Here is an 11,442-nt window from a genome sequence, read left to right on the forward strand (position 1 = left end):
GTACTGTAGCCGGAAAACTCCTGGCAACATGTCTTACAGGTAACCATGTACTGTAGCCGGAAAACTCCTGGCAACATGTCTTACAGGTAACCATGTACTGTAGCCGGAAAACTCCTGGCAACATGTCTTACAGGTAACCATGTACTGTAGCCGGAAAACTCCTGGCAACATGTCTTACAGGTAACCATGTACTGTAGCCGGAAAACTCCTGGCAACATGTCTTACTGGTAACCATGTACTGTAGCCGGAAAACTCCTGGCAACATGTCTTACTGGTAACCATGTACTGTAGCCGGAAAACTCCTGGTAACATGTCTTACAGGTAACCATGTACTGTAGCCGGAAAACTCCTGGTAACATGTCTTACAGGTAACCATGTACTGTAGCCGGAAAACTCCTGGTAACATGTCTTACAGGTAACCATGTACTGTAGCCGGAAAACTCCTGGTAACATGTCTTACAGGTAACCATGTACTGTAGCCGGAAAACTCCTGGTAACATGTCTTACTGGTAACCATGTACTGTAGCCAGAAAACTCCTGGTAACATGTCTTACTGGTAACCATGTATTGTAGTCAGAAAACTCCTGGTAACATGTCTTACTGGCAACCATGTACTGGAGCCAGAAATGTCTGGTAACATGTCTTACTGGCAACCATGTATTGTAGCCAGTAACCTCCTGGTAACAGGTCTTACTGGCAACCATGTACTGGAGCCAGAAATGTCTGGTAACATGTCTTACTGGCAACTAGCACCTGTACTGAACGGTGAGATCTCTTGGCAAACATGAACTTATTCACTCATGCAGCAGTAAAGATCCTAGAAGTCCTCAGTCATCGTCCACTTCCTCCTCATCACTAAAGTATGTATCCTTTTTGTACTTCTTGCGTTTAGGTTCCTCCACATCATTGAAATTGAGGCTTGTCTCGCCATACCGCCTGGCAACTTCACTTTCCATTTGTTGCCTCTGAAAATAACATACAGTTTAAGGGAATATATTGAATGTGTCAGCCAGAAAGCTATTCTGGATATCTTGAATATCATAAAGAAAGAGGAAAATTTGTTTAATAGAAAGAGTTCATAAGAGGAACAAATGTCAACTTGACAAAAAATGTCAAAACCTTTGATTTTATCGCAACTAACACCTAAAATTGTTTACATCATTGAGAGACTCTGCTCGTTTCCATTGTGAACTTTATAATATCAATAAATATGGTTTGAATCTTAACAGCACGTGTTATATGTGAGTGCTATATTCTTGAATGGTCTCAATAATATTCAGCCAAAGAATACTGGGGTTTGGGATGTTCTGCATATGAAAATTTAATTTTTTCCCCAAAATAGCTCATTCCTGATATGATTTCAAAATTAAGGCAACCTTATGTGTTTGATACTGTAAACATGGAAGGAAACTTTCACTGCATTTTAACTTGTCATCGGTAACATAAAAAAAGTGCTAAAGATGAAATTTAAAGCTGAAACATATTATGTTTTAACTGATTTTATTTTTTGGCAAATTTAAATCAGCATTTTAACATGAGATCAGAAAAAATACATGACAAATGTATCATAGTATACTGTATGTACCTGATAACTGATGGCAGCAGCCAGGCTATCCAGAGCCGGGTCAGGTATATCATCATCCTTGTCCTCATCTTCTTCTTCTTCCTCTTCTTCACTGTTATGACAATGATACACAATAAAATGCAAATTTCAAATTATCTAAGTCATTAAAAAAACTGTTATCTGTTAGAGGAATTATGAAATACATAATAAAGACATCTGAGAATATTTAAGGGTGATTTATAACCATAGCAACAGAAAACAACATATATTTGTATTAAATGCCATTCTGGGTATAAGGTATCCTGCAATATAAATAATAGAAATTAATACCAATTAATTATTTAATAGTAATATTGACTTTGCTTTTTTGGGTTTTTTTTTTGTAGAGTGTGTTTTTAAACGGATTTTTGTCTAAAAAATAAGTCAATGGCCATAGACATTTTAGTTTCTTTTCATTTACCCTTCCTCTTCTTGGTATTTCTTTTTCTTTTTTTCCTTCTTCGGTGGAGGTTGGCGTTCTCCTAATAAATTCTTTGGGCATTTGTAGCTCAAGTGTCCTTCCTCCTGTATTTTGTTACAGAAATCACATATCTTAATATCTATTCCTACCTTTCCAAAACTTTAAATCCTTTCAACAATCACCACATCTATCTCTTTACTAAATGATTACTTCTACAAGAATTCCATCTATACAACAATTACATAGCCCTTATTTTCTGATTTATCATATGTGCATCAATAGTCTCACTGTATTATCAGTAACTTTCATGGAGATCTTTTCACGTTAAAGTTGTGGGTACTAAATAGGTCATAGGTCCATGAAATATTGAACTGACAAAAGTTGTTATGGATTGTAGTATTTGTGAATATTGTGAGTAAGATGTTATTCAGTGAGGTAAAACTCAGCTATTCCTCAAAATCACTCTGGCTGTTCATGGGTTGATGAATCCACCAAAGAATCAAACCCATATGTATTCCACAGAATCCAAACATATTTCACTCATTCAATACATATCCCACCTATCCATGTGCCTCAACCCTTTACAACATGCATTCTATCTGTCTTATATCTATCTCATCTGTCCCCCATGCATTTCAACTTTCCAATTTGCTTTTGAACTTTCTCACATGAATTTCACCTTATCCACAAGTATTCACCTGTCCCATATACATTCCATCAAAACCATACTTAGTTTACCTGTCATTTATCCTTCCTGCCTTTCCAATATGCATTTAGTCATTAATCTCTAACACTCAATGGTAATACAATACTACATACCCCACACTCATAGCATCGTGATTTGTCTGGATAGTCTTTTCTCTTGATAAACTCAGTGGTTCGGCCATTATCTTTAGCAATGGTACAGCGTATTGTACGTCCAAACATGGTTGTGTTGTGAAGAGCATGGCAGGCTTTGTGTGCAGTATCTCTCTCAACAAACAGTATGAAGGCAACACCCTTACTCGCCCTTGTTATCTTGTCCCGCATAATAGTCACCCTGGTAATAAACACATATAATTAATTAAAGAAATGTCTATCATGATAATTCACTACACTTACTGACCAAGGTCAATGCCAGGTGTATTCAGTCAGTAGTGTTACCAGTTGGCCTGCACAACTTGAGGTAAAGAGGAAAAATTAATGTGAAGACACTATTTACTCCTGTTGATTTTTGTTTCTCAAGTAAGCTGAGAAAATGATTCGCATTTTATGTTTTGTGATATAGGGTAAGGCATTTTACCCTAATTGCTTTGGATGGCATGCTGCTGGCCTCCTGTATGTTGTGCAGTGAGGTAGCCACCAGCAACTACAAGGAGACCTCGCCTCAAAATTAAATTACTTTTTGTATTGACAAGGAAGGAAAAAATATGACAAAAGAAATCAGTCAGCGTGCCATCAACCAACTACTGTCAATCTTATTTCATATGTCTGGTTTAGGATTTCAAAAGGTGTACACAATATTACCACATACCTTCTAATTGATAAACTGACAAATTGATATGTAAAAATTTAAATTTTAACAATACATCACAATGATATGTATATATTTATGTATCATAAACAATCTATCAGGAGTTTTAATCAAGACCTGGACTAGAAGGATTGACAATGAAACAGACACATCACAATGACTGATATTTCAATTTCCCCCAGTTTCATCAGTGGGGCGAATATGAAACTATATGAAATAAGGAGTTTCACAACAGAAGACATTCCATACCATGGCAACTATCCTGGACAATTATAAACTTACTTTGCTATTTTCCCATATTTTTCAAAAATCTTGTGAAGATCATTGTTAGTTAGTGAAAATGGGAGATTTCCAACATAAACAGTACTCTTGCTTGGGGCAAGTCCTCCACTCATTCTGATCAGCAATCTTCTCTCTGTTCCACAAGCTCTCTCCCTTTATCTATTGATACATCCAGCTGGTTATAAAGATAACCTTGGGCCTTTTAATGCTCTGTGTTGAAGAAAACAAATATATAAAATGATCTTTCAACAAAGAAATTCATTTTGATTTTCAAAAAATGCACATAAATGTTCATTCACCAAATGATAATAATTTTCAAGAATTGTTCATGTGATAATGTCCATTTAAATAAATGTATGTATAATAAGAATATTTTCAATTCATTATATTATCTTGGTTAATGCATAGTCAGTTAAAAACTTATAATTATACTCATGTAACAACGAGGCCTTGTCTTCTACTCAGTCTATGAGGTTTAATCATCAACGGTGGTCAGAAGTCCACTTTTATGTACTTCCAAATAATGAAGGTTATGCAAATGAGTGTGTGAACAGGTCGAGGGAGAAATTTTTTTAGTTACTACAATGTATATTATTATTCATCTCAAGTTTGTTAACTTCAAATGACCAACATCATACAACAACAAATTAAAAAAAAACAAGTGGTGTTTTTTTTTAAAAAGACATATGTAAGTAAATCTATCTCCCTGTACAAAGATGTATGATATAGAGGATTAAGAAACTAGGCCCAGTAGTGACTTCTTCAATTAGCTATTGTATTTGTTTACTAAGCTGCGAAGTCTCCTCTTCTTACTGTTTATGCCATTTACTTAAAGATTTCCTTCACAATTTGGGCTGAAAGTAGTATACAATATAGGCATTTATTTCAGCTGTTAATATCTTAAACACTATAGCATTATAAAGAGATAATGGCAGTTTATACCTCTGTGTCATACACCCATGCCCTGTAATAAACGGCTAGCGATATAAAATAGGAAGGAGTTATGAAAATCACCCTTTCCCAGCCAGGGTTCGAATTAGTGACCATACAGTCTCAAGCCGGACTCAACATACACGGTAGTATTATTTTCACAAACATGTACAATTTGTTTATATTCCTTGCTGCATAGCGCGTATGTGTATCACAGGAATCGGATGTTATACATGTTAAATATCTCAGTGTGTACTGTTTCTGACTGGTTTGGGTAACTGCTAGCTGTTGGCTAGTTAGCTAGTTAGTAATCTGTCAAAATAAAACCATGAATTTATGTTGAATGACACATTTCACATTGATGTATACCAAGATGTGTGGTGTTACGATAAAATCCTCGACTGCGGATTGTTTACGTTTTCTCACGTTGTGCTGACTTACCGGAAGTACCAGAGTTGTCTCTCCTTTTGCTATTGAGTAATCTAATCACAAGAATCAAACTACGGACGTATAATACAGTCACTGTATTATACGCCCCTGATTGGACGTTATATATGTAAAGCAATGATGATGATGATAATGATATATGATATAATAATGATAATAATACTTCTGCTAATAATATTAATAATAATAAAATACAAAGCCTTAAACAAGCGTAGCATTTTCTACTTTGCGTTTCCTCTATATAATTACTAAACGGACTGAAACAACTTAGTCATAAACGCAGGGGAAAAGATAAAAAAAAATAATGATAACCTCTCGTTGATGCTGATTTAAATCTGAAGCTAGCATTGTTGTTGTTATCACATTACAAGCGATTAACAACGCTTTATTAATGTTATGCACGCAATACCTATATGCACTTTTTTACTGTTAGAGTTACCTCCCTTACTTATTTGATTATATGGAGATAATTGAATTTATATTTAAATAGAGTTTTCTTTGCGATGCGTATGCTGTTTTTGATTTTAAAATGCTTTGGGTATGCTATGGAATATCTTTGTATCGGATGACTGTAATTCACAAGTTACTTTTCTCACCATCTGTGTTGAAGGTTACTTCTTCATCTATACATTGCACTTCTGAAGAGGGATTAATTTGTAACTGATCTTACTGGATCCGAACATCACATGGTCATCAATTAAGTTTCAGTCTCCGAACCATAAGTTAGCATCACACATGACAAGGAACTCAAACCTTCCCATCCGGTGCATGTATTTACGTATAACAAAACATCAGGCACACCACGTACTACAATATAACGATACCATAACATTCATTGACCTGTATTAAAATATCTACTATACTCAATACTGTGAAACAAAAATGAACTTTTCTAATAGAACATCGCCGCATAAAAAAACGACACTGAGGAAATACCAACCTGACAACAGAATTAAAATGTAAACTCAAAATCAATGATTTTAAGATAAAACACGAATAAAAGAAATATTTACACGGAGACAGCTGAAAAAGTCACAATAAGGATAAGACTATATCGGATTTCCTGAAGAGTAAGCGTCTTCAGTATCATCGACGACATGATACGTAAACTGCAAGTATACTACGGCTCAATATCTAAGCATTTAATGATGATAATGGATTGTTTCAAGGAGAATTTTTATCCCTATTTTTGTTTTGTTATACGTAAATGATCGTGAGATGCTCCGTTTATTGTACGCAGATGTCATGGTAATGTTCTCAGAAGTGCCATAGGTCTTACAGGATATGGTCAATTATTTGAAAACGTAAACAAAAATGTGGGATTTGACGCTTGATATCAATAAAACAAAGGTTCTTGTGTTTCTCTGAAATGGTGGTATCTTGAGAAATAATGATATTGGAAATATAGTAGATGTCAATTAGAAATTGTAAATGAATTAAATTACCTCGGCATGTTAAAACGTAGCAAACAATTGCACGTCAGGGACGGAAAGCCTTATTCTCAGGTATAAATCGTAAGAAGTAGTTAAATATAGAAACCCAACTGTCAGTTTTTCTTATACTTACGTCAATAGTATTTTAAGTTATGAATCTGAAATATGGGGTTTCCACATAGCACCTCATTTTGAAAAAAAATCCATACGACGTGAAAGATTATTAGCAGCTTGTAAAAACACATGTACTTGAATACTATGGTTTATTCTTCGCGTATATGTCACTAGTGTAATTTACTCTTATATACCAATTTATACGAACAGATAAGTAAACCTACTTACAATAAGTAAATCACTTCTGGCCATTCTGTCAAAATTAAAGAAAATAAGATCACTGAACCACAAGAATGCTCATCTAATATGAATGTACTGTACACCCACGATTGTGGAATGTTGTGGATTATACTTTTTTTATTTTTTTTTATTTACAGAAACAGATGGATATATTAAACTTTTTCAACAAAATCATCAAATGACATTGTCAAATACCTAATAGGCCTAGTGGGCTGACATCTCTATCTGCCTGCAACAAGAAATTAAACATTATATTAAGGAACACATGTAAAACATACAAGAGCGTATATATTTGCTATAGATGAAATAAATGGACATTTTTGTTGTTAAAACACAATAAACTAAAATAAGCCAATTATGAGAACCACACAAACATAGGGAATCATGGGGATAATCTAAACTCGAAGGGGCCGAGGCATTACATGTACTCCTAAATCATTACATACTGTTAATAATAAGAAAAAGAAGTAAAAAAAAATGTACCTGGTAAGTACATTGAAACATTGAAAATATTTTAATAATATTTTCCAAAGTATTTATTTCTTTAATTAACAGATATAATGGATTTTACTACAGGAAATGCCAACATAACCTTACTCAATACTTACTGATATTTCATATGATGTAATATTCCTTCATAACAAAACAACAGGCCTATGAATGTGTCATATGATTTTAGTAGACGTGATATTTGATAAAGCACGCGAGTTTGAGGGATTCATTTGGAACTAATATTGAGGTTGAGGGACTTAAATGAAAATTTTGATTCAAATAGAGTGATGGTTCTTGTACACTACACTTCTACGTATCAAGATCTATCTCCTATGACATTTCAAGTTGACAAATATTTTAGTTACTTCTAAAGTATGACCGACGGATGGACGGACGGGAGGACAATGCGGCGACTATATGCTCTCCCACTATGGGAGCATAAAAATGTCCCGACTGACCTTTAAACCCTCCGATCATAATCGAAATGGTGCTGCGGTTCCCTGTTAAAACCATACATCTACGGCACCTCTGAACAATATAGAAGAAGCATTGACGTCCACACACTAGGGAGTGAAGGTGTTATATTCTACTGTCGTTGCACATTTAACTTCAACACTGTTTTCCCCCAGGAAATTCGTGAATGCTTTGTACATTGGTGGAAATCTAATTGTATAGTAATATTCACCGGTGTCTTCACCGTCTTCTCCAACATTTCGGGATCAGGGTTCCACATGAGTCTCGGTAAAGCTATTTTTCCTACGTATCTATCCTAAATAAGCAAACTCTAACCAATGTTGCAGGATTTGAGAATAAGTAATGTCAGACATGTCATCTCTAAATCCGTAGTATTTCCAGGTATTATTCAGTAATTACGAACTCAATGTGATCTAAGGTTATATCTTTAGTGTGAACTTGATATAATTGCGTTATATCGCGTCTGATCAATAGCAACACACAAGAATACTTGAGATATAGATAAAACCGCCGTTATTAGCAAGCCGAGATAAAACAACATATCATTGTATTGACAACAATGCATTATACTTGTATATTTTAACAACAGAACTAGAAAAAATTACTAGGACCCATGGTGAGAAAATTGGTGACCACTGTGTCAAAAACTTGCATACGTCCACAGCTCTGATTCAAAGTGGTAGTTTTTCACTTGGCGTGGAATCAGTTAAAATGCATCAGGGATTTACTAGAAATCGTGGTTAAAACAATATACATTGTAATTCATTTTCCGAAATATCTATCAACTACGCTTTCGGCGCGTTAACGGGCAGCTCACTGCTTCCAATTGTAACCAACATATAATGAATTTGAGGAAAAATAACCTTTGGTCAATACCTTGTTAGAGTGCAAGCGAAGACAATGGAAATTACACACGCTGACATCCAACGTACGATGAATTAGGTATACTGTGAAATATATTTTCAATTAAGGGGCTCAAATTTTCGCGATTAAGAAAATGTCTTTTTCACGGGCACTTCATTTTGTTGATTTATAATACTTACGAAATCCACTTAACTAATTATAGTTTATGTTAAATTTTGAAAAGTTTATTGTTTTGTGTACTTACGAAAACAACGCAAAGAAATCGCACGCGAAAATGACTGGTTTTACAGTAGTCAAGAAATGTCTAGAACAGGTTCCGGCTCAAGATAAATACCGTAGATCAATACTGCCTCCAACGACATTAAATGCCAATTTAAGATATCAATATTAGTCTGCCCTTTATTGGACAAGTTCTTGTAAAGATTGATAAGATACAGTCAATTTATTGGTCTAAAAACATGGACCAATACCTCCACTTCTTATCTCACCATCACTTACAATAGAAACTGGGCGTTGTACAGAGGTACAATTATAACAAAACTAGAGCAAATTCGCTTCCATGGCGCCATGGAAACATACATGTATAAATGTCTTGATTGGACAAGCAAGAGGTTAAACCAACAACATCAGGTTCTGTCTAAAACATCTTAAGTATTACTGGCCAATGTGTTATAACATGTACTTGTATCTAGAGGCATTCTTGATTGATATGTTCCTGGTACATGTTAAAATGTTTTACTATGTTATGTCACATTATTCAATATTTCCTATTTAACATCAAAACACAAAGAGAGGGCGGAAAAGCTAGAGGAAAGGGACGAATGAACAATTAAAAGTGAATATGTGAGTTAATCAAATTATTAAAAAAAATGTGTTCAGTTAGACATATATCAGGTTTTTAACCATAATAATCATAATTTAACTGCCAGAGACTAGCTTAGTTATTGACATCGATCCACCAGTGGCCAATTACGTATTGACCAGTGGCCAGGGGCATACTGTTGTTACTTAATCTACACATGGTCAATGCTATTAATTTATTCCCTGATTACATAAGTTATTACCTAAGCTCTATATGGTCAGTTTGCATAAAGGTCAGTGTATACTTATGTTGTGGAAAACAATCTAATCTACGACCATTCTCGTGTTTAAGTCGATATCAATAACTCATGTGATACTTAATCTTTGTTAGCTTGTGTATCTACTGTGTAAAACTACTTAATTGACAGTTTCATAACATTTGGGTATAAATTGACCTCTCTTGGTCTACAAGATGAGAAGAGCAGAGGCCAGACAGGAGAGAGGCCAGTTTCAACCGGCGGGACACCCACTCTCTCGGGTTTTTGTCTGAGCTAGAATATCTCTTTATCTATAATGTAACATGATAAAGACATCGGTTGCTGAAGGTGTATGAGTATTACCAACTCTACATAGTCTACTCTACAATAAACATAAACAACCCAAGCAGCGTCTGGACTTCGCCTTTTCACTGCAATCACAAAACTTCATTTTAGGACGCAAGTAGTGAATCCCTACATAAAGGGTTATTATACATCAGAGGCAACCAGATAATATGAGGCAGTCATAGCTTTGTAACAGCCATGGAATCCATCTAGATGTTCCGAAATAACCTGACAAGTCCTAAAGATCAAACGGCTAAAGATCGTACACTCCAAAGATCGAAGAGAGAGCCAGATAATAGGTCCAACACCAGAAATCAGCGGAAACTGAAAGTAAACAGGTATGAACGGTCCTAGATCAATTGCTCAACACATACAGATGAAGCCATACAACAAAATCATATTGACTATGGTGATCCCAAACTGGTGGCTAAAATTACAACTGTTTTAGCGGAGGGTGAATAAACCATATGGATTCAGCGGAGCGGTTATAACCCGGTGAAGGGATGGGAGCTATGGTTTCTCGTAAATCTATGATCAGATTTCAATCGAGGCGATGCCAAGTATACTTTTCTGGGTTTATAAACTTAATACCATATTAGGATTTGGTTACCATCCTACGCTAAGACTAGGGTGGCCCCAACTTATACTAATCACACTTGCTGGCCACGATGAGATGACACCAAAGTACTTGGGAAAACTCCATTGGTCAGACAGGTGACCAAAGTGTAAAGCGTTTCTGATTCTTCAGATAGACATTTTCATTAATGAAAATCTCGGAAGTTCAAAATAATAAACTGATTCATCATTGACGCTTCTCGCATTTTGGTCAATATTTTCATCATTTTTAACATAAATGGTAATTGTTTCGTCTTATCCAGAAATATGGTAGGCTATATATTGTAAGTGAAAGTTATTATTTTTTTCTAAATGTGAAGAACAGTTATAATCAGTACAAGTTGAAAGTCCTTAAAATGTTTTATATTTCATACCTGTCTACGTAGTGCTATCGGTAGCAGACATACCTCTGAAATGTAGCCTTCAGGTTTTGGATACCTCCTCTGTGTTAACCTTAGTCAAATGTGTTAGGAGTGCAACACAAATTTCAATTCCACCAATAATTAGCAATAGGATTTAGCACAAGTTATTACAATATTATCTAGATAAGTCCTTTCCCCAAAAAGTAACAATTAGAACATTTGGCGAAAAAAGAGGTCATGAATCTATGA

At 35.1% G+C, this 11,442-nt stretch overlaps 1 protein-coding gene across 1 annotated transcript; it reads right to left on the bottom strand.

Moving 5' to 3' along the window:
* Positions 1-286: 286 nt before the first annotated feature.
* LOC132546538 (zinc finger CCHC-type and RNA-binding motif-containing protein 1-like) lies at positions 287-5,171 on the bottom strand. The gene is made up of 6 exons (XM_060210258.1): positions 5,119-5,171; positions 3,820-4,029; positions 2,844-3,063; positions 2,025-2,128; positions 1,586-1,676; positions 287-965 (listed from the first exon to the last, which is right to left on the bottom strand). Exons 2-6 carry the CDS (start codon positions 3,930-3,932, stop codon positions 828-830), a joined length of 666 nt encoding a protein of 221 aa, XP_060066241.1. The 5' UTR covers positions 3,933-4,029; positions 5,119-5,171; the 3' UTR covers positions 287-827.
* Between the last annotated feature and the right edge of the window lie 6,271 nt (positions 5,172-11,442).

Source organism: Ylistrum balloti, unplaced genomic scaffold (assembly GCF_031769215.1).
Source record: "Ylistrum balloti isolate Yb309-2 unplaced genomic scaffold, AGI_CSIRO_Ybal_v1 Utg369894, whole genome shotgun sequence".
In the NCBI taxonomy this organism is placed as follows: Eukaryota; Metazoa; Mollusca; class Bivalvia; order Pectinida; family Pectinidae; genus Ylistrum; species Ylistrum balloti.

Bases quoted from the DNA above. Each gene is read 5' to 3' on its own strand.
- LOC132546538 (XM_060210258.1), bottom strand. From the start codon at position 3,932: ATGAGTGGAGGACTTGCCCCAAGCAAGAGTACTGTTTATGTTGGAAAT. The intron at 2,129-2,843 runs GTATGTAGTATT...AACAAAATACAG, and splicing joins CACGATGCTATGAGTGTGGG to GAGGAAGGACACTTGAGCTA. The intron at 966-1,585 runs GTACATACAGTA...TGTTATTTTCAG, and splicing joins CTGCTGCCATCAGTTATCAG to AGGCAACAAATGGAAAGTGA.